At 39.4% G+C, this 24,262-nt stretch overlaps 1 protein-coding gene across 1 annotated transcript in view; it reads left to right on the forward strand.

Moving 5' to 3' along the window:
• Pappa (pappalysin 1) overlaps window positions 1-24,262 on the forward strand; it is a 266,143-nt gene that overhangs the window by 128,671 nt on the left and 113,210 nt on the right. Inside the window, exons 9-10 of the mRNA XM_055611618.1 lie at window positions 10,330-10,458; window positions 18,450-18,541. Coding sequence (XP_055467593.1) covers window positions 10,330-10,458; window positions 18,450-18,541 — 221 coding nt within the window. The remainder of the gene's footprint in view (window positions 1-10,329; window positions 10,459-18,449; window positions 18,542-24,262) is intronic.

Raw genomic sequence — 24,262 nt, forward strand, 5'->3', positions numbered from 1 at the left:
AGAAGAAGAAGAAGAAGAAGAAGAAGAAGAAGAAGAAGAAGAAGAAGCAGCCTATAGAAACCTCTTACTCTTCACAGCCACGGTTGGATCTTGCGATGCATTTGCAATATTCAAGCTGCACCTTGTATTTCAACTGTATTTACCTTAGCTTATCACCCATGTTTCTCTTTGAATTATTTGAAGTCAATGACAGTATCTTTAGTTTGTTTTACTCATCCTTCCTAAACTCCATGTTTTTAATTGAACAAGGACAAACTGAATAGAGAGAACTGACTTGTCCAAAATCACAGCAGAGATAATGAAAGAATCATGGCTGCATATCTTCCCTGTTGATCCAGGTCAGTTTTGTTGACCAGCTTTTTAAGATACTCCTTTCAAAGAGTACTACTTTGTGCAAAATCTTTAACAACCACCCCATCACCAACCTCACTAAAACAAGTTAAATCAAAACATCTCCCAACCTAAAGTAGAAATGGAACTTACCTTTAATACTTCATGGTGAAACTCACACTGGAATTGAATACTTTATGACAACGACACATGAAGACCTTGAGTATGTGTAACTTTACTGTCTTGCGTGTTAAGAAAGGCATCCTTTGGACAGACTACTCATGCTTCAAGGTGACCCCTAAGGTATGGCATGCTAGCAGAAGTTTTAGCCCTCTTCAAATAAAAAAAGATATACAAATACCTACTATAGTGGTAGACCTACATCATCTATCCAATAGACATTTGTTCTCTCCGCAGGCCAGCTGCTGTTCTGCTACCAAAGGCAAATGTCATCAAGTCATTGCCAGGAAGGGCAAGTCTCTTGGAAGTTTGGTTTGGTTGGTTAGTTTTCTTGTTTTGATCAAAGAGCCAGCCACTGAGTTCAGGTCAGAGATAGTCCCTGTTCCCATTACTAGGGAACCTACTTAGACACTGAGCTGTCATGGGCTACATCTGTGCAGGGATTCTAGGTTATCTCCAGGAATGATCCTTGGTTGGAATATCACTCTTAGAAAAGACCACTGGTTCCAGATTTTAAAGGCAAACGGGATAGACTTTGGAAGAGAGAGAAAATGGGGAACAGGACAGGAGCTTATCACAGAGGGTCTCTGAAAGACTCTACCCACAGGGTATCAAAGGAGATGCTGAGACTCATAGCCAGACTTTGGACAGGGAATCTTATGAAAGAAGGGGGATATAGAAAGACCTGGAAGGGATGGACACAAGCTCCACAAATCTCTCCTTTTTTTTTTGAGTTGCCTTCTGACCTTTCTGCAGTCATGTGAGCTTTACTCATGAGAGAGCTCATCTAGGATGGTCTCCTCCCCAACCCAGGCAATAGTAACCTTCCTCAGTCGTGTCTATGCTTTTTATATGAGGCTAAATGTGTCTGTTTTAATACTTTCCCTTCTAAGAAACATCTTATGACAGTGCCTTTTTTTTTCTGTAGATGGGTTTGGCTTGGGTTTTTGAGACAGGGTTTCTCTGTTCAGCCCTGACTGAGCTGGAACTTGCTGTATAAACGAGGCTGACCTGGAACTCACAGAGGTTCTCCTTCCCTTGCCTCCTTTGTACTGGTGTAAAGGCATGTGCCATCACCACCCAGCGAGCAACAGCACCACAGTTTACTCACTTTGTCTCCCAGGACTGAGAGAATCCTATGATGGCTAAACGAATGCCATGTGGGCAGATGAGCAGGTAAACTAGTGAGATGATACAAATATATTTGTTCAGGATTTTTAAAAGAATGGCACTAGCTAGCCAGACTGTTACAGGCTCATAAACATTAAAAATTAAATTGTATTGTAAGTTTATGGTCTTATAGTAAATTGTATGCTTTATACATTAAAAAGATAGACGTAATGATGTTTACCTCACAGATTATGATCAGAGATTTCATTTTTAAAGTAATTCTTTTACATAACACTAATTTATATTGAATATTAAGTAATGTAATAAGAATTAGTTATCAAACAAAAGAATCAGTAAACTGTGATAATATATTATCATTTCTTAATTCCACGAAAACATCAACCCCCACTGTAAAGGTGTGTTAGAGGACTGGGAATGAAGTGCAGTGGTAGAACAGATGCCTAACAGGCAGAAGGCTCTGTGTTCAAATACCAACAACGTAAAAATATCACTTCCCCAAGACACACATAAAGGTTAAATTTGATTCCTTATACGTATCTGTATAAAATATGAAATATATGTTATTCTGTGTTACATATCCCTAAAGCCCTTTAGAATCATAATGGGAGCATGAGCTCTCTTCAAATGTTATGTCCTGAACTTTTTTGTCAGTCAGTGCATAACCAAGAAATCAGCTAGAATATATGATCAAGTTAGAATATATGAACAATGTATGTATATGGAACCCAACTCTTTGGTTCAGATCTTACTTTTAAATTATTGTCTTCTTGATTTTGGAGAGATCACTCAACTATCCTTAGTCTCAACTGAAAACTACAACGCACATTAAGATACAGTGATAATCTAGAAGATTTTTAACTACACAGTGGCATTTGCTCCTTTATATATGTTTTGTTAAATATAATATGATAAGTTAAGCATTTTTAAAATTTAAAAGTACAAATATTTACATTTTTGTTCATTAGATAGCAGAACAAACCTCAACAAATATTATGGAATTAGTATCTTATAGAAGATGATTTTTATGCTATTTTTTATCATATGATTTTTGTTAGGTCATATGTAAAGAATCAAATAAATAAATAAAAACTATAAAACATTCAGATGATGAAACTTATGACTAAGGATCAATAATTTTGTAGATATTACAAAAGAAAATTCAGTACTGTATTGAAATCCATAATCTCCTAGAAACGTACATAGTGAGTAAAAGTTGGATTATTCTATCATGAGAGATGATTTTAGTATTAGATCATCTTCTATTGTAATTCAAATTATTAAATTAAATTATCGGACTCTTTTGAGTTAGAGTCATTTACTAGATACAAAAACGTGTGTGTGTGTGTGTGTGTGTGTGTGTGTGTGTGTGTGTATGTATATATATATATATGAGGGGCCAGTATTGTAGTTCAATATAGAGTGTTCATCTTACCATGTGTGAAGTCCTGAATTTGTTCCTCAGCACCACAAATAAAATTTTTTTAATTTAATCTCTACGTCATTCAAAAGCATCAGCATCAATTTTTGTAAACCAAGGAGTCAAATCCAGAATTCCCCATAGTCTCATTGATTTCCAGACAGAGAGGAATGTAAGGGAAGAGACTGGGCTAAGGATGGGAGAGACTGGGCTTGATGGGGGAATGCTTTCCTAGCATGTGCTAGGCCCTGAATCCAATCTTCTGCAATTGAAAAAAGAAGTATCAGAGAAAATAAATAAACAAAGCTGTCTTTGGTCTTCTGGTGACAACACAGAATCAACATATTATTGAAATAATTTAGAAGACTTCTGAGCACGTTTTAATTATACCTTAATTGTTTTTACCATCTCTAGAGAATTGGAAAGCATATATGTTTATGTGTGTAAATAGAGCTACAATTAATTAGAGCATTGACACCTATGAAATGTGTAGTTAGGAATGCACTCCTAATGAGAAAAATCATCTCCATTTTTTTCAAAAATGCTTTACACTGTTTTACAATAAAAGAATGCTCAAGTGTATGAAATAATCAGATATGTGACTTAATAAGACGTTTTATTTTATTTTATTTTTACATTTTATTCACTTTGAATCCCAGTTGTAGCCCTCCCTCTCATTCCCTCCCAACTCCACCCTTCCTCCCTCCTCTGCTCCAATGCCCCTTTCCAAGAATAAGGTTTTTTAAATTAGAAAGACGTCTTTTTATCTCAAATACATCTATGTATTCAATGAAATTGGAATAAAAATTCCACTAGACATTAACAAACAAACAAAGAACCTTATAACTCAATAAAGAACAAATAATTTTTGAAGGAAGAAAACAAAATGTAGAATGGATTCATAATACAAATCAAGATATGAAAATTAAAATAGATTGTTACGGATGGTATGATAGAAAACTTAGGTTTGAGTGCTGGGGAAACTGTTCGGTAGGTAACGTTCTCTGTGCAAGTATGAAGTTCAGATCTACAGCATTCACATGTAAGCCAGGCATGGTAGTGTGCTCCTATCACCCCAGTGCTGAGGACAGAGAGGCAAAAATAGTTGCAACAGTTCACTGGAGAGTTGCTCAGGATGAAACAGCCAGTCCAGGTTTAATAATAAAAACAAAGGAGGAGACACAATTAAGAAAGAGTATCTGAAACTGCCCTCTGGCCTCCACAGCAAGCACATGCATGCACAGCCATGTACATGCAGACACGCCCACAATACATAAGTAATAAATAATAAATAAATAGGACCAATGCAGTGAAGTTATCCATCAGTAAATATACGCAAACCGCAAGCTACTTGCTAATTATAAGTGAGTAGAGAGCTGGAGAGATGGTTCAGTGGCTAAGAGCACTTATGAAGAGGGTTCAGATTTGATTCTCAGCATCGCTGCTAAGCGGTTCACAGCCACCTGTAACTCCAGCTCCAGAGATCCGCTGCCTACGTCTGCGGTCTGCAGGCACCTGCCGTCGTACATGCGTATATCCCAACACAGATAGACATAGAGGCAAAAAATTTTAAATAAAAAAAATTTACATATTAGAGAAGCTATTTTATGATATTGGAACACAAATCATTAAGGAAACAAAAATCAGTATCCAACAAAACAGCATAAACAGAGTAAACAGGAGTAATGGACTTAAAAATGACATTTTCAAAGTTGTAAGTTACAAGTAATTCCTATCCAGTGTATGTAAACACACAACACGCTAATACAGAAAACTTGATTTTGAAAAGGCAATAGAATGAGCAAGCAATTCATGGGGCTAGAGACGTATGAGGCCAACAATTATATAAAAAGATACTCAGGCTTATTAGTAATGAAGCAACAACAAAATAATACAATAATTAAATATAATTTAATAACCGGCCGATTGGCAAAAAAATAAATGTTTGGCAGAATTGGGTGCTGGCAAAGACTGAGGCAAAGGGAAGTCTGCTGGTAGGCCTGCTAATTGGTGCAACCATGTGGGAGAACAACTTGGCAGCATGTAATAGGTTTAGAAATGCAAGTGCTCCCTGCCTTATTACTCCCTGCCTAATAATGTTACTGTTTGGTGAATCGCCTTCAGAAAACTCTTGTTCTTTGTCCACAGGAGTGGGACTAGAATTGTTTAAAGCAACATTGTTGAAAATAACAAACAAAAATGTTAAATAATAATAATATTAAAAGAATCAACCTAGATTGCCCATTATATAGAGAATAGACAATGAAAGTGTTACTTATTTATAGAGTAATACACTTCTGGTGGTGAAAAATAATGACCAGAATCTACTTGTACCAATGAGGATAATCTCAAAATAAGCACATAGAGAAAAAGCTACACAGTGATAGATATAATGTTAAAATCTCTATGAATTAAGATATGTAAACCAGTGGATATGTACAAAACTATAAAAATCGTAAAAACCAAATGGAGAAAGAGATAAAACATAGCCCAAGGTAACAACTTGACAAAGATGAAGAGGAAGTCTGTGTAAATTTGTTGTGTTCCCCACACTTTTCTGTATAATTGAAATATCTTCTAATTAAAGGAGCTGTAAGAATTTCAATGAAGTCTCTGGCATTTCTTCTCAGGCCTGAAAAGTGATTGTTTTCTTCCTTCCCCACTCTTGGCTCCGAGCTGGTATCTGAAATGCACGGGCATTACCCTCTGACTCTTAGCCCCAGGCTGGACCAGGATGTCTGGGATCTTCCTGAGCCAGAGACAGCCTAGGTGGTCTCACCATCAGATCTTCCAGCTCAGACAGTCTGGGTGGTAGATGTTGACCTACACCCATTCTTAGTACAGGATTTTAACTGCAGTGGCAGCTTCTAACCTGTATAAAAGTCCAGGCCAGGAAGACAGAACACATTTCTCATTAAATTGGAGCTATAGATTGAAAACATGAGTATCACATTTCTCCATATTCTATTTCAGAGATTAAAAAATGGATGTTCAAGGAAGTACTGGCTTCTCACAACAGTGGATCGCTAATAGTGTATAAAAGAGAATGTATATCTTTTGATTTTTTGATCTTTACAATCAGACATCATATATAAACCCTTCTCCGTGGCAGGTGCTGTCTTTTCATTTCCTGTCTGTTATACTTCCCAATACATAACAGCTGGAATCATCTGTGACTGAAATAAGAAGTCTTGGTTTGTGGTTACATAAAACTGGTTCAGTTTCTACCCATGGCAAACGGTGTGGGCAGGTAGCTTATTCTCTCTTCACTGTGCTAGTCTCTTCACCTGAAAAGGTGTAATAATAATTGTTCAAGGGATGTTTTTTTTTTTTTTAATTGAAACTATCTGCACAAAGTATAACATATTATGTCTGGCAAGTAGGAAACAAATTGAAACTATAATTAAAGTTGTTTTTTTTTAGAGGGTTGAGTTTTAGATAAATCATATTCAGCTTGAAAAGAGAAACCATCTACTGAGACACTGTAAGACATGAATGCTGTGATATGGAAACAGTTGGATATCAATCAAGAAAAATCAAGGGGCTCAGAGGTTCCCTGAAAGAAACAAAGTAAGGTGTTAACACAGTGTAAATAGGGTCTGTCTTTTATTCTTCTCACAGTACTGCCTTATTGTTCATTCTGTGTTTGCACAGAGGCGTGGGATAACGAAACACGCTGTGATTCGAAAAGAAGACCCCCAGTATTGTGATGGCTTGATTGTGGGTTTCTATAGGTTGTAAGTGACCCATCATAATATTAACTATATATTAGTAATTTCAAATATTCATTTTGAAATGAATGTCTAAGTGTTTAGACCTAAGGATCTTCTGTGTTTTTTAATGTTCTTTTTAAAAATTAGTTTATTTGTTTATTAACTTTACATTCCAGTTGTAGCCCCTCCCTCTTATACTCCCACTCCCACCCTCTTTCCCCAATCCTCTCTCCCCTATTCCTGAGAATAGGGCAGCCCCTTTACCCACCCACCCCAGTTCATCCAGTCACATGAGGATTGAGTTCTTCCTCTTCCCCTGTGGCAGGGCAAGGCAGTCCCGTGAGAGGGAAGTGATCAAAAAGAAAGAACAGAGTTCAAGTCAGAGAGAGCCTCCACTCTGCTCACTAGTGGACTCACATGAAGCCTGAGCTGCCCACTGGCTACATATATGTAAAGGACCTAGAGCCAGTCCATGCATGGTCCTTGGTTGGTGATTCAGACACCACAGGCCTATCTGGGTCCTGTTTAGTTGGCTCTGTTGGTCTTCTTGTGAAGTTCTTGTCACCTCTAGTATTTTATGTTCTTAAGATAACGATGCCATAATCTAACCAAGTTTCAATGTGTGATTACACTATATACTTGAGATATATTTCCCATCAATATAAATAATAAAGTTGACATACACATCCATAGAGAGAGACAAAAAGAGAGACAGAGAGACAGATTCTCAGTCCATTCCGCAGGCTGATCTACCACTCACTATGTAGCTTGGACCAGCCTTAAAACTGTGGCAAATTTTCTCATCTCAGCCTCTCAAGTACTGGGATTACAGATGTGAGCTAACACATTCAGCTTTATTATGACATTTCTGGGAAAGAACATTGAGTAAATCATGCCAATGATAATGGTGATCTATTTGCATTTTTCTACATGTAGACATCCAGTTAGACCAGCACCATTTGTTGAAGATGCTGTCTTTTTACCATTGTATGGAAAAAGTATCCGTAGGTGGGTTTATTTCAAAGTCTTCTATTCAGTTCCATTGATCCACCAGCCAGTTTCTATGCTAGTACCATGCAGTTTTTATTACTATTGCTCTGTAGTATTGCTTGCGATCAGGGATGGAGATACCTCAAGACGATCTGTTATTGTACAGGATCGTTTTAGCTATTCTGGGTTTTTTTTGTTTTTCCACATGAAGTTGAGAATTTTTCTTTCAAGGTCTGTAAATAATTTTGTTGGGAATTTGATAGGAATTGCATTGAATCTGTAGACTGGTTTTGGCAGGATGGCCATTTTCACTGTGTTAATCCTGCCTATCCATAAGCACAAGAGATCTTTCCATCTTCTGATGTCTTCTTCAATTTCTTTCTTAAGAGACTTGAAGTTTATTTCAAACAGATCTTTCACCTGCTTGGTTAGAGTCACACCAAGATACTTTATGTTATCTGTGACTATTGGAAAGGATGCAGTTTTCCTAATTTCTTTCTCAGCCTTTTTAATTCCTCCCCCTGAGGGTGGATCAGCCTTACCAGGGTACCAGGCCACAGAGGAAGACAATGCAGCCAGTCCTGATGAGACCTGATAGGCTAGGGTCAGATGGAAGGGGAGGAGGACCTTCCTTATCAGTGGACTTGGAGAGGGCCATGGGAGGAGATGAGGGAGGAAGGGTGGGATTGGGAAGGAATAAGGAAGGGGGCTACAGCTGGGATACAGAGTAAATAAACTGTAATTAATATAAAAAAGAAAAATAGAAAATTTTAAAAATCCCAAGAGACATAAAAAAATGCCACATCTGTTCAGACAAAGAATATAAGCCCTCTGTGGCCAGGATGTTCCCTTAGGCAAATTTATTATTTTATTCGGAAACATTGCCTTACTTTTAATGCATCTCCATATTTTAGAACTGGGTGACTTTATAATAAAACTCCTATATTTATGTTGTGCCTTCATGTATATTCTTAGACTGTCACTCTTTCTTACTCTCCTTTTGGAAGAATCATTAATTATCCAAGGCATAGATAGGGACTTAATAAAATGTGTATTCTGGTGATGTCACTCAGGGAGCTTGCAATGCAGCCATCATTTATTTTTCAATATCCCAAGATATTTCTGTGCTCTCCCACTGGATGTGGATCACCAGATCTCTTGTAGACTCCCCAGGGGTGTTTGGTTTGCCCCAGCATCAGTAACTGCTTCACTGCTGCCCAAACAAATTCACGTTTTTATTACATGACATGTCTTTGATTTGCATTATGAGTTTGTTCTTCACAAGAGCCATCTATTGCTCATGAGCTCTGTCACTACACTGAGTCTCAGGAGAGCTTCCAGGTCTGTTGTCCATGCACCTGTTATCTTCTTGGTCTTGTCCAAACAACTCCAGCCTTCACAGCAGCTGAAATAACATATTGTTAGGACAACTTGTGATTTCCTGACACCTTTCTTCTGTTTATAAAATCTACCTCCTTTCACTCTGGAATCTCCTCATTAACCTTTTTATGTTTTTTCCATGGTTCATTATTTACAATAAAAAATGAATAATTGGCACATAAGTTGATGCAGATGAACTACCATATTCTTTTGAAAACATTTTATCAGGAAATATAAGCAGTGATTTGGCCATATAGCATTGACACAAACATTCTTTTGTGTTAGAGGATAATTGGCAGTAAATGGGTTCCTGGGTGAGGAAGTCTGGGCAGGCCCTGGAAGTCTTAAGCAGAAGAGAGATGCAGTATTGGCATGTTGGAAATCTGACAGGTACCAGCTTCCGGAATTGTTATTCCAGAAAAAGAACCCTCTCTTCAAGACACATGGTTATTGGGCAAGATTGTGGGGATAAAGGAGGCAGAAAATACCATATTATTCAGTAGCATGTGATTGAAAACAACTGGCTTAACATCTCTGTTCTTCAGATCCATCATCTATAAAGACAACATAAAAATATGAGTAACCATTTAAGGTTGTTTTGATCCTCAAATAAGAGAATCTAGCAAGTGCATAGCCCAGGGCAAGATTCAATTTATGAATGCTACTGCTATTTAGATAAAGATTAAGAGTCATGGAAAGAAATGAGTGGAGAAGAGTCTCTAATAACACAGCAGAAGGAAAAGACTTTCTCCTTCACAGGGGTTTCTGCACAGGGCTTTAATGGTAAAGAAGTGGCCAGATAATGCTCAGGGGCCTTCTTGCTTTTGCTTGTCCAATCTTTTGCCAGGATCTGTTTTTCTCACAAACTTTGTATGATCCCATACTCTCTGATGCTTTTCCACAGGGAATGCTATAAAGGTCAAGGTCACAAGCACTTAGTACTATACACAATTGTTCATCTGGTAAAAGTTGTTTTTATTAGTGTGTATTATAATGTAGTCCACCGTGCTTAGCAAAATAGCTTAACGTAGTGTGTAATGCAGATTGCTGGATAACTAAATGTGCCTTTGATTTAAAAAAAACGAGCAAGATTGAAAGAGTGTACTCAAAGGCATCAGTATTATATTCGCTGCCTTCCAACTCCTGGCACTGTTTGTTTTAAACTAACAGGTTCCTTTGACTTTCCAGGGATCTGAAACTTGGCAGTGTGTACCAGTACCGGATTATTACCATCGCGGGCACTGAAGAGAGTGAGCCATCACCTGCTGCCGTATACACCCATGGAAGTGGATACTGTGGTGATGGCATCATCCAGAAGTAAGTAGGGCAACCTAATGCACGAGAAGGTTTGCAAAAATGTTAATTAGGTCAAAAGATGGTCAAGATGCTCGAATAGGAGATCCTAGGAGATACCTACCCTTCACCCCAAAGCATAAGACCTGAGGCGCAAATGATCTCCATCAACCTATCAGTCAGTTTTTAAGCCATTTGCTGGCCTTGGAAGACAAGTCAATGACTGTTTTATAGGATCACACACATTTCTCAAGTTTACAAAATAAAATTTAGCCAGAGATACTACTACATAATTCCTACCATCTACTCCCAATCTTGGTTGTTTGCTATGTGCTAGGAGATTGTATTAGTCTTTTTGGTCACTGATCATATAGTTAATTATGTGAGCACAGTTCATCTAGATTAAAACATCTTTACAAAGGCCTAGTGAGATAATTCAGTGGATAAGAGTGTATGCTTTTCTTCCAAGGGAGCAAAGTATAACTGCCTGTACTACTGCTCCAGAGGACCAGACACATCTGGCCTCTGCAGGCACCTGCACTCATATTTTCATATCCATACAGATATATATTTGCACATAATTTCTTTTAATTGAGGGCTGGCGCAGTGTCAGTTAAGGAGACTGGTGGCTCTTTCACAGAACCGAAGTTTAATTTCCAGGACCCACATGGGGCTTGACAATCATCAATAACTCCAGTTTCGGGATATGGCACCCACTTATGAACTCTGTGAGCACCAGGCATGCTCATGGTGTATACACACACACACAGGCAAAACATTCACACACATACAAATAAACAAATCTTTTTAATTTGTTTTTTTTTATTTTTTTACAATTTATTCATTTGATATAGCATTTGTAGGCCCCTCCCTCAACTCCTCCCAGTCCCACATTCTTCCACTTTCTCCTAGCCCTTCCCCTATCCACTGAAAGGGGGAGTTCTCCTCCCAAGCCATCTGCCTACAGCTTATCAAGTTTTATCAGACTGCATGGATCCTCTTCCTCTGTGGCTTGGTAAGGCCGCATCTCCAGGGGCAAGTGATCAAAGAACAGGCAACAGAGTTCATGTCAGAGACAGCCCCTGCTTCCCTTACTCAGAAACCCACATGGAGACTGAGCTGTCTATAGCTACATCTGAGCAGTGGGTCTAGGTCCTCTCCTTTCAGAGTCCTTGGTTGGTGCATAAGTCTCTGCAGGACTCCCTGGCCTTTGGTCTTGTTCTGGGGTTCTTATCTCCTCCATGTCCTTCTATCCGCACCCCCCCTTCTTCCATAAAACTCCCTGTGCTCTGCCCAAAGTTTGGCCGTGAGTCTCAGCATCTGCTTCAATCCCCTGTTTGGTGGAGCCTTTCAGAGGACTCTATAGTAAGTTCCCATCCTGTTCCACAAATTAAAAAATTAAAATAAATCTTTTTTAAAAGTAGCTCTTTAAGCCAGTTATGGTGGCACACACCTTTAGTCCCATAACTCCTGAATATGAAGCAGTTGGATCTCTGAGTTTGAGGCCAGCCTGGTCTGCAGAGTAAGTTCCAGGACAGCCAGGGCTACACAGAGAAACCCTATCATGAAAAAACTCAAAACAATTAAAATTTGGATGTGTGTGTGTGTGTGTGTGTGTGTGTGTATGTACATCCAAACGTGATTTCTTATTTATATAATATATATATAATATGTACACATAATATATATTTGTATATATGTATTTGAAGTAGAAAAGCCCACCCAACATCTAATCTGGATATTTGATGTGGGCTGATCAACCTTTAATCTGGACCACACATAATATCCTTTTCAAAGAGGAATTTTGTTCACCTAGCTCCATTGTTTAAAACATATTCAAAATTTCCCTAATATCTGATTTAAAAAAATACATTTCTTTGCTGACAGCTTTTACATTTGTTGAAACCACTTACCAATTGCAATTACCAATTTATAAAATGGACCAAAGGCTCATAAATATAATGAAGTATTGTAACATACAATATTGAAACCATAAGCATTAAAGAGTTTTCTAGAGTGAGTAGAGACTGAAAATTAATACACTGGGGTGAATGAATCAAGATGTGTAAAGATTTCAGCCCAACTGAAAATTATGATTGCAAAATATTAAGTTGTATGCAAAAAGAAATAGATCTTATAGAATGTTGGGTCCGTTCAATGCCTGGTCCTTGGGGGCAGGAAATACATCTGCTGAACAGGAGCAAGAAGCCATCAAGTCTTACCATTAACTTCTGATTTATTTTCTTCTAAAATATGCACAAAACAATTAGATTCTGTCACAAAAATTAAGGTAATCTTTTTTTCTCAGAAATCAGAATAAGAACAATCATCATTCCAAATTAAGTTTCTTATTGCTCCCATTGCTAGTGTATTTATTTGCAAGTGAGACTATCACTAAGACTTAAAACAATTGACAGGTTTAATCTCACTCGTCATGTGTGAGATGGCAAAACAAGCTATTGGCAAATTCCTTCATTAAATGGCACTGCTGGGTGTCACATAATATGTTTGCAACATGGGATTGCAATTGCTCTTTCTGTTGGGGGATGGGTAGTGTGAAGCCAGCATTTGCTTCGGGGTTGGATGAAAGCAATGATGTGCAGCCTATGAATCAGCTCTCAGATGTGGTACATACAAGAAACAAAAGTGCTAGATGTCTATGGCGCTTGTCACTGACGATGATGACATGGGGAAGAGCAGTTTGTTTTGTTACTGGTAATGGAAACTGGAAACCTGTGTATTGGAAAGAAGGGCCCAGCCAGGAGTACATGTGTTTATTTAACATACTGGATTTTTGAAAGTAAAAAGCAGTGGACAGTCAAAAGTCCTCTCACAATGATGTAGATATTTGATGACAATATGCTGTCCTTTTAAAAGAGATATTTCTATTGTATGTGTATGTGGGTTCCATGTCCATGTCCAGAAAAGAGTGGTAGATCACTTGGCATTAGAGACACTCGTGAGCTGCCTCATGTGGGTGCTAAGAACTAAACCTGAATCTTCTCTCAGAGCAAGTATTGTTAGCCCTTCAGCAAGTATTGTCCCTCCAGCAACAGCAATATGCTTTCTGATCATGATTTACACTGAAAGAAATATGTGTTGTAATATCAGATGAACTGCAGTCAATTCTGTCTTTTCTGTTGACTGTGCAAAAGGATAGCAGTGGAAGGAGACCCCTGCCCCACACTGAAGTATATCAGCAACTAATATATACGTGCTAATTCACATTTTGATAGTTTAAAAATAACATATTTAGGATTGGGGGTCTTGCTCCGTTGGATTAGTTCTTGCCTAGCATGCCTGAGGCCCTGAGGTAGATGCGCATAAATCTAGCGTGATGGCACAAACCTGCCCTGAGTGGTTGAAGCAGGAGGATCAGAAATACAATGCAAGCTTTAGATTCATGGTAACTTTGAATCTAAACCTGGTCCTATATAGAGAGGGAGAGAGAAAGAGAGAGAGATTTTCATTAATAAGTCTGTTTAAAATGTTCCAATTGAATGAATTCTCATTGGGCAAAATATGGTTTACATTAGGAAGGACTTTTGTTCTTCTGAAAAAAGCCCCCTGTAAGAATTGTGTTTTGGGGGCTAACAATGAGGCCCAGCAGATACAGGTAATTGCCAGACAAGTCTGGTAACCCTAACTTTGATCCCGAGAACCTACATTAAGGGAATACAGATAATCAACTTCACTAATGAAAATTAATTACAGTGATAATAATAACAGTAAAATTTTAAAGTGCTGTGCTTTCTCCATGTTTTTATGACTAAAACTATTTGATACAAAAGAATTTTCAAGCAATATATCTTATTTGAGTGAGGAGGGAATATTTTAATTATTTGTTGATATTCTTAAGAAATTACTTTCGCTATTTTTAAATAAGTGATATTTAAATAAAAAAACAGATTAGGTCAGTAATTACTTCCATAATTGTCAGTGGTTTACTGAAACATACATTTAAGGGATATATATTTGTGCCCTGAAAGACCTGTATCATGTGTTATTTCCAAACAGAATTATCAATACTAATATTGAAGATATAAGAATCTTTATGTCTTGAATTAGTGTACAAATCATATGCTCACTAAGATTTGATTTCACCGACACAGATTATAAAGGCCCACACATCTCTGAAGGTGAAATTTATAATGTGTTGTACATATTTAAGATCCATATAAAGAAATCCAGTAACAGAACATGAAGACACTCACAGTGTAATATGGTAGGGAAAAGGGGCCAGCTATGAGTTTCTCCTCCACTGATGGAACATTGAACTGAGCCCAGAGCACTCAGAAAGAAAGTTGTTGATTGGTTCAAGATCATACAGCACATCTAGAATGCCCGAAAAACTCTATGGTGGTTCTGAGAGCCTATAATTGTAACTTTGAATTTCTAATTTATAACTCTCTTAGTTAAGATTTATTAGTATGAAAAGAGACCATGACCATTACAACTGTTACAAAGGAATATGTTTAATTGGAGCTGGCTTACAATACAGAAGTTTAGCCCATTGTCATCAAGGCAGGAAGCATGGCGGCATAAAGGCAGATACTGGGCTGGAGAGGTAGCTGAGAGTTCTACATCTGAATCTGGAGGCAACAGAAAGAAAGAGAAACACTGGGACTGACTTGAACATTTGGAACCCAAAACCATCCCCCAGTGACATACTTCCTCCAACAAAGACACATATCCTAATATCTCTCAAGTAGTGCCACTAAAGGCTATTCATATTCATGTCACCACAATCACAAAGTTTATCCAGATTTGAGCCTTAATTTATAGCTCAGCCTCTCTATATTATAGGTATACACACCTGCATTTACAGAATACTACAAACAATATGAGAGTTTTTAGTGATTTAAAGGTTTCGTGACAATCATTCACTTAATCGTATTCATAATGTGGTAGTTTTTTAAAATATGATTACCTGGAATCAGAACCCTGTATCGATATCAAATATTTGAGCCATCCTTAGTAAAATGAAGTAGTTATTTATACATACTTTGCTGAAAATTGAATCTAGCTTATGAATGTCCTAGCAAGGAAGGAAGGAAGAAGGTAGCTTGGTGGAACTAGAAAATATATTTTGTCAAGTTGTCCTCTGGTTCCCACAAAAAACAAACAAACAAACCAAAAAGACCTCCGTACATATGCACTCACTCACATACTAAATCAATGAATTTTTTTAAGAGAGAGAAGATAGATCCAGATCTCACAGAAACCCGTAACGGGTAAGCATTCTGTTGTGAATGGTCACAGTAATAAACAGATTCTCCCAATGTTATACATAGTGTGGGGATGAAAAGACTGGATGGATATTATAATACACGTGTGAATGTTCACCAAGATTCTATCACATGTGAGACCCTGCAACACATTATTCCATCCTCGAATCCTCTCCACAGTCATTTGTGATTGGGCCTATTATGAAACTTTATAATAAAACCACAAAAGAAAGACTGAAGTTCTTTTCTCTAGACTCACACCTATTAAACAGTAGAGCCAACATTTGTACTAAAGTCTTGATTCTCATCTCAATTCATCTCTTCATTTTAGTGTGAGAAGTCACGGCTACAAAATGAGCCAGTAGAGAGGTGGTCACATGCTGTGTCCTTCGTCCCAAGCACAGGATACTGGGCTGCTAGGATGATGAAGAGTCTGCCTCCTTTGGCACCTCACAGGCTCTCCAGTATTAAGCAAAGGCCGTCAGTTTGACAGGTTCTGTGATAGATGAAGCAAGATGTCTGTGAACACAGAGAATGACGCCTACCCACTTGAGCCTGAGAGGTCAAAGGAGGTTTTTCAGAACCACTCTAACGATAGACCAATCGTGCCTAAAAGATATTTGTGATGACCCTAGTGTTTTGCTTAAACCAATAGAATGTACTGTTTGGGTGGTGATGGAAGGTAAATTGGAAATATTGTTGTGGCTTCAGAAAACAGTCCAGATTGGGGGCAGCAGGGGTGGAATGGGGTGGGGTAGGGAGAGTGTATTTTATACATAACCCATGGGAAAGCGAAGAAGCTGAAGGCCATTGTTCATTTCAGGCCTGTGAGAGTCGCTGGCAGTCTCTTACCTCACGGATTTGCAGACAGGAGAGAACTTGGGTGGCTCCTTGGAGATTGATGCAACAGCCCAGGCCATCTTAAGGATTGATTGCTAGGCCTTATCCTGCTATTCTGACACCTTCTAAAGACAACAAACATTGCCTAGTGTTAATTACCCCTGGGAAAAAGAAAAGTCTGAGACCTGTTCCATGCTGTGACAGTTTCCAGCTGGTCTCTGAAGAGGGAGGGACAGCTGCCACACACTCTTCAGAGACCCCACCCCACCCCAAGGCAAAGGAGGAATGAGAACTGACTCTTTCAACATCTGCTAGGTGCTACACAGCATGCCAGACACTTTAAATTATGCTTCATTTTTGTATCCAGTTCCAAGGAACAGGCTTAATTATTTCCATTATAACACGGGAAAAACTGAGGCTGGGCATAGACAGGACCACCACACAATATATATTCTGGGGGTGGTGGACTTTGTTCTGTGCCGTCCAGCAGAGTTGACACTGGCCACACACTGCTCCTGAGGACTTGCAGTGTGGCTACTGTGACTGACGAATGAAATTCCAGTTACATTTGCTTTCAATAGATTTAAACTTATTAGAAGATCAGCTAGACTGGCCAAGGACTTACACAGATCGTGCAGTTATTTTTGGAATATGTGGTTCTAAGCTTGAGTTTTTTGTTTCTAAAATGATGGGAACTTTCCAGAAAGCAGCAATCTATCTAGTTTTCTAGTTTTTGCTCTTTTTTTCTCCTTGCCAAATCCTCATTTGAGGGAAGGGAAGAAAAAAAAAAAGCAGTGCTCATTTTCTGGCCATTTTAACCTCTGCACAATCATCATTAGGTGATGGAAATAGCTGCAAGAACAGTCTTCAGAGTTCCAACAACAAGAAATGACACACTCAATGGAAGGAGTAAAACTGTCTAGTTAAAGATGACTAACCCTGGGGATGTGAGCGGAAAAAACAAAAGTGTCTTCAGGGTATATTGAGGGAAAGAGAACAGTGTCAGCTGAAGGAAAGGTAAAGGTTGGAGGACCTTGAACATTCCCACTGTTTTCAATTAAAAAACAAACTGTTATAGACAGCAGTCAGATTTTATTAAGACATGTCAGGAACGGCAGCTGGCCAGTCATTTGCTAATTTATTCTTGCATTTCTTAACTTCCCACTGTCAGTTTAACTCACTTGAAGTTTCAAAGGATGAGGGCAGAAGAGATACCTCAGATGGGAAAATGCTTATCTTGGACTGGTGATGCTTATGTAGGGCTGGGAGAGGTTTGGATACCCAGCACCACAAAAACAAGAGGTAAAACAAAGATTTCACTCAGTACTAAAGTGCTTGTCTTGCTAGCACTTTAGTCCTGAGTCTGATCTGCAGAATCCACATTAAAAGCAGGCATAATGCTGCTTATGGTCTCAGCACAGCAGAGGCGGAAGTAGTTGGATCCCTGGGTTGCTAGAGGTGAGCCTCGCCTAATTAGTGAGATCTAGGCCAATCGGAGATGGCGCATCAAAAGCTAAACTGGACAACGTTCCTGACAGTAACAACACACCCAGGGTGGTCCTGCTGCCCCACAAACGTGTGCACCCATATACATCTGGACCTGCACACACATATGCATATACAGGCATTCATACGAATGTTTGTACTCATGAACACACTCACACACGTAAACACACATACACAAGCGTATGCATGCATAAACACAAAAAGGTCAACACGATGGCCAGTTTTGGAGCAGAACTGTCCTTTATCAAAAAAATACAGCTAAGGCTGGCTTATAACTATCTCTTCTGTTAATTTCATTGTGGTGAGGAACTAGACTGAGCAAGGGAAAGAGACTTGAGTAAACTCTCATGGAAGCTCCATTATGCATATGAATATTTTTATTTGTTCAGCCTCAGTTCTGAAACTGTCCTGGGATATCTCCCTTTTGTATCCATTGTGCAGAGGCCGAGGAGAAGAATGTGATGACATGAATAAGATCAATGGGGATGGCTGCTCCCTTTTCTGCCAGCAAGAGGTCTCCTTCAACTGCATTGGTGAGTCTCTGCCATGTCTTTGACTGATTGTCCAATTATGATAATAACAATTACGGCTAAATGAAACTCACTCATTTTTATTTCACATTTACCAAGTGTCTCCTTGGTGCCACACCTTAGTGTCATAAGCACTAAGAAACACACCAACTATCCTGGGTGGCTATTGACATAGTATATCATGTGTAAGTCTTTTGTTCTTTAGAGGTGGGAAATATCAAAGTTGAGGCAGTTACAAATGTTTCCGGATTCACCATGATCGGCAAAGGTTCAAGAGAGAATAACCTTGATTTTTGTGTGATTCTCAAGTCTCCACCTTACTCTACACAACCTCTAGCTGAGGTTCTACCTGCTGTCTTGATGTTTGCCTCAGAGCCAAATTGCACAATCTCTGGGATTGGCAGCATTAGGACAAATAGCAGAGCAGTCCGTGCTTAGAAAGCAAACCTCCTTTCCCACCTTTACCAAGTCCGGTGGGAAACGTGTTTTCCTCAGCCTTCTCAAAGAGTCTGGTCTATCTTGTTGTTTCAGCCCCACTTGGGAGGCCCTGTCCAGCCCCAGGGCTGGTAAACAGACAGGGTTGGGGGCAGGGATGGAATTTTGAGCTGGCCCAGATGAGATCATGCTTCCTTTAAGATGCAAATCGATACCTGAAGATCAAAGGTCCTCTGGCTAATCCCTTGGGCTGGAGGTGAAAACTAATCACAATTCATTTGCAATTACAAAGGACAGAGGTGCACTATCTGAAAAGGGAATGGGCAGCTAGAGACGGGATGAAACCGTGGTGGGAAGATTTCTAGCTGAAAGGCAGTTTTCCAGGAGGACTACAGGGAAGGAGAAGCCACTGCATCTTTGCATCTGCAGTGCATTAAAAGTCTGGGTTTAGACAGTTTTTCTCTGGGTAGGCTGAGCTCCAGGAGGATAAAAGAAATGCATCATTTACTGTTTATTCCATTCGGAACACAATGATAGAGCACCTACTATCTATTTTGTGCACCAAGTAGAAGCAGAGCAACAGTGTAGAAATGCTTTGCAAATAAATGCATGTGGTTGAGAAAAGGAAGACACAGAATGAGGAAGTACTTGGCAGTTTTCTGGCAGCACTTCAGCTCTTTTTAATTTTGTTTTGTTTTTGTTGTTGTTTTGTGTTTTTTGTTTGCTTGTTTTAGAAGACTTCCTCCTGTGTTGAGAGTTGAGTGTGGCCCATTGTAAAATCTCGTTTACTAAACTGTCTTGAGTGGCATGCAGAAACTAATTGAAACCAAGAATTAAGCTCTAGATGCTGTGCTAAGGACTTACATAAGGTTGACCAGGTTTGGGACTAAATTCACCCCCTTTAAATGGAAATGATTTTGGGAGGAGACCTCTGAGAACCTCCGATGCTGCTGCTATGTTATCTCCAGCGTACATGACTGAATTCTTCATAATTGTAAACACTTCTTGAACCTAACCTTCACCTTTGACAACATTCTGTGATCACCAATCTATACCAAAGAATACTTATTTATGTGAATGAGGCATTTCACTTTATAATCCCCTGAAAGTAGGTTCTGGGGAAGGCAAGATGCAGGACATGGACTTTCGAAAATACATGCCTGGGGTAGTCAGTCCTCAAAATACACAACAATTGGAAAGATGTTTTCAGGAAAGTTTCAGCAAACCTCAGCCCACAGACCAGAACTAGGGTTTATATATTTGAGAGACCTCTGCCAAAATAGTGTATGTCTGACAGCTTTCCTGATGCATCAAAGTAGGTGAGGGGAAAAAAGTCCCAAAGAACCAAAATTACTATCTGTCTCTTTGTTTGATTCTTTTGGTTATTAGTGTCTAGTGCAGAGAGTAGATGGAAATTAGGCTGTTATTTGTCCCTTAGTAGAAAATGAACTGAATTTTAAATATAGAGTGACAGTAGGACTGAAAGACTATTCTAGAAATAGCACTAAATGGTTAGTCTAGAATCAGCTTCCCTTGCTTGTTTGGGCCTCGCATTTCCTTCTACCCTGACTAAAATGAAGGCTCAGGAGTAGAAGTTTTCAAAATGTTCTCTGTAACATCTGTGAAGAAAAGGGTGCTGTCAAGAAGATGGGACTTGATTCCTCCTAAATCCACTTTCCTAGGTCCTAAGTGACCTGTTGGTGGTAGTATTTGATGACCATCTTTTATATGTCGGGAATATTTCTGAACTATTATTCTCTGAATATTTATATATGTATACCACCATTACAAAGCTAGAAAGGAATGCTTGTAGTAGAAGATATACATACAGGGTTAGGCTGTATTTAAACTCAGAGTCTGGCTAGACTTTAATCCCGGCACTTGGGAGGCAGAGGCAGGCAGATCTTTTGTGAGTTTGAGGCCAGCCTAGTCTACAAAGTAAGTTCCAAGACAGCCAGGTATATTTACTTTAATAAGTTACTTGCAAAAAGGTCTCAATTATTTCTGATTTAAAAAGTGTTGGGAGTGAATGGAGACTTTATTATTATGAAACAATGCATGTAATAATTTCATGGAACGGAATACATAGATGGTGTTACAGAAAGTTTCTTTCTCTTGTGCATTGGGTGATAGATATCTGTGTTAGAGTAAAGACATCAGCTGTACTCCTGACAGGCCATTTAGAATTCCATGGTAGACACTCACAGAGATACAGGCATTCCAGGCAGAATGGAACTCATCCTAAGATACCAGCTCTCAGGGACTGCATTCCAATACAAACTCCAAAGCTTGAGTCTGAAAAACTTTCTTTTAAGAAAAAAAGCTCAAGCATAGACAGAGAATTTTGCACACACACACACACACCCCTCTCCACAGCTTTAATGACCCAGGGAAGTGGGAATGGAGTGTTGAGGACGACTTTGCTGAAGTAGACATTCTTCTCATCATCCTGTGAGTCACGAACAGTGCCCAAGAAAATTGGCCTCAGTAAAACTGACTAGGGTTCACACCACAGCTTGGTTATACGATGTTGACTAAGACTTGGTATTCTTGTACAGAAAATGTAAAAAAAAAAAAAAAAACCTAGGGCTCATTTGTGGAAGATTTCTATCAATATTTTGAAGTGTTACTAGATTTGGGAAATCAGAATCATTCTTCCAATGAGGTAGAACCAAACCTCTTTAGGGCAGTTTAATACCCCAGCATCTTCACCAAGTTACTCTGCAGCTTGAGTGACTCACAGCCTAGACTTACCTTCTACTCCAGCAGACAGCAAACCCACAACTTGGATTCAGAAGCCAATTAGGAACCCATTTTGATGAGGATTCAGAAATGACAGTATCCAAATACTAGAGAGAGCAGCTGCTGAGGAGACATAAAATAGGTGTGTTATTTATACCAAAGAAAGTCCTAGGGCTAGAATTTGAGGACATGCAATTCCTAGTCTCCAGACCTCTGAGAAAGCCTTCCATTGGGTAGTGGGTGTTTCTTTTGCTTAAGCTAACCAAAAAAATTGTTTTCTGTTGATCATACTTTAAACTCCTAAAAAAAAAAAAAAATCCTGAAAAGATAGAAGAAAGTTTAGTAGCATTTCCTGAAGCTAGGCGTCCCTCTGTTGTATGAATATGGGGAGGTGGGATGTTGTGGAGGACAGTTTCAGCCACAACCGTTCTTAGTGCCACAGAATGGGCTGGGGTGGCCCTATACTGTGCAGCTTTATTTGGTACAAGCCTATACGTGGCTCTTATCCCTGATGTGAAAGCTGAGATTTATTGTGATATGTCAACTGACCCAAGGTCACAGAGGTGCTACCTCCAAACTGAATAAAGGACCCTGCCTTTTTCCTCTGGAACTCTGTCATTGGAATGGCTTGCCTTCCTGCCTTTCTTTTTTCCTTCTTTCTTCCCTTTCTCCCTCCCTCCCTTCTTCCTTCTTTCTGCTTCTATTTTTTTTTGTTTTCTCTCTTCTATCACCTCCTGACTTTGTCGTGGTTTTTGTCATTGTCCTCCTCCTGCTTCTCCTCCTCCCTTTCGCTGCCTTTCTTTACTACTCTTGTCATCACAGACCATTTATAAGAGCTGTTTTCCCTGAGCCAGTAACAGCAGTGTGAGGGTGGGTGACAGATTTATGGGGGCATTCCCCTTCACTTTTCAGAAGCCCACACATCCGGAAGTACTCCCAAGGTGCCAATGTGTTATTGTGCAACACTCTAGTGACTTCCCTTTCCCACTTTCCCACCCCTAGTGCCCTAGTCCCCCAGCACATAATAAGTTTCTTATTAAACAAATACCGCCCACACGACCTCTTGAGTAATGCCGACTGAATCCCCCTTGCAATATGGAAATTATCTTGTCCTCTTTCCGCCTTTTGGAACTATAACACATACCAGGCCTGGGGTTTCTTTTAGAAACCATGCTATCAGTGAAATGATAACTCCCCCAGCAGGCGCTGGCTAGAGGCATTGTTCAGCAGCCATGGGGATTCGTCTCTAAGGCACTGAGTCATAAACTACTGACAGGCTACTGATAAAAGCTGAAGGAGGGAAAGTATTGGTCAAATTAGTCAGACAAAATGTGCAGGATTCCTCAAAGGGATTGTACTTAGTCATATATCTTGAGTCAAAACTGGGCATGCTAACCTCAGAGAAGATACTGAAACCGGGGTATACAACCCTGGGTGTCCTCATCTCCCACCCTGTGTCCTTCGGAATAGTTCTGGGTAGCTCACTCAGCTCCCATTTACAGGCCTTGTGCAGGTCAGCACCTTGGGACTCGATTTCTCACTTTGTTCTTTATGTTTTCGATATCCACCTAATACTGAGCCATCCTGATTCTTCTAGCACCCACTGAATGGCTTGAGGAGATTCAAATCTTGCTTAATGCTGATATACAGTCAAAAAACAAAGTCAGGGACTCCCACATCATATCTCCCAGGACTGCAGGCACTCCCACTGTGTCTCTGTCTTCCTCCCAGCTCCTCGCCCCCAGCAGCATTCAGCATCACTTGGTCTCTCATCCCTGACAGGGCGTCTCCATAGATGTTAGCGTCAGGGCCAGTAACTCAATTAGCACTCCCTACAGCTCAGTGAGCTCCCTCTCTCTGAGGTAGATAAGGGGTAGGGGCAGAAGATCAATCTGCCTTGCCACCGGTTGCTAGGAGGGCAGCGGGTCACCTAGCCTGTGGCCCCTCCATCATACTGTCCTGGCCTCACTGAGCCAAGGAGAGAAAGGGAAACAAGATGAATCATTTTGTCTTCTTGGTGGATATGCTGAGGAGAGTTTAGAACAAAAATGACTGAAAAAGAAAACAGTATCTTAGGCTGGAAGGGAGGGAGTTGGGGGAGTGGGTTCTGCTGAGAGTTGCATTTATTATTCTTTTTCTTTTTAATAATATGTAGCCCTAATGGACAAATCTACTTCTTATCTTAGCAAAAAAATTAATTTAAGAAACAAAAACTTTCCTGGTTGCCTAAATTTACTCACAGTTCCCTTTGTAAAAAGTGTGATAGCTTTCCCCCACAAGACTTTCTTGAAACAGCGTTTTACTTGGCTTAAAGATAGACGTTCATAAAAATAAACAAATACACAGAAGAAAAGATACAAAGATGGCAACGATGGTGATAGAGTCTGGTTTGCACAGCACTAGCAGAGCATCAGATGCCATCGTAGCTGCCAATATGACATTTGGGTGAAATCCTGGTGCAGACACTTTAAATTTTTGCCTCAGTTTTCTCATCAGTAAAATATGTTAGTTACTATCATTACTTCTTAGAGTTGTAAAAAGCCAACA

Source organism: Psammomys obesus, unplaced genomic scaffold, assembly GCF_907164565.1.
Source record: "Psammomys obesus unplaced genomic scaffold, mPsaObe1.curated_primary_1811, whole genome shotgun sequence".
Lineage (NCBI taxonomy): Eukaryota > Metazoa > Chordata > Mammalia > Rodentia > Muridae > Psammomys > Psammomys obesus.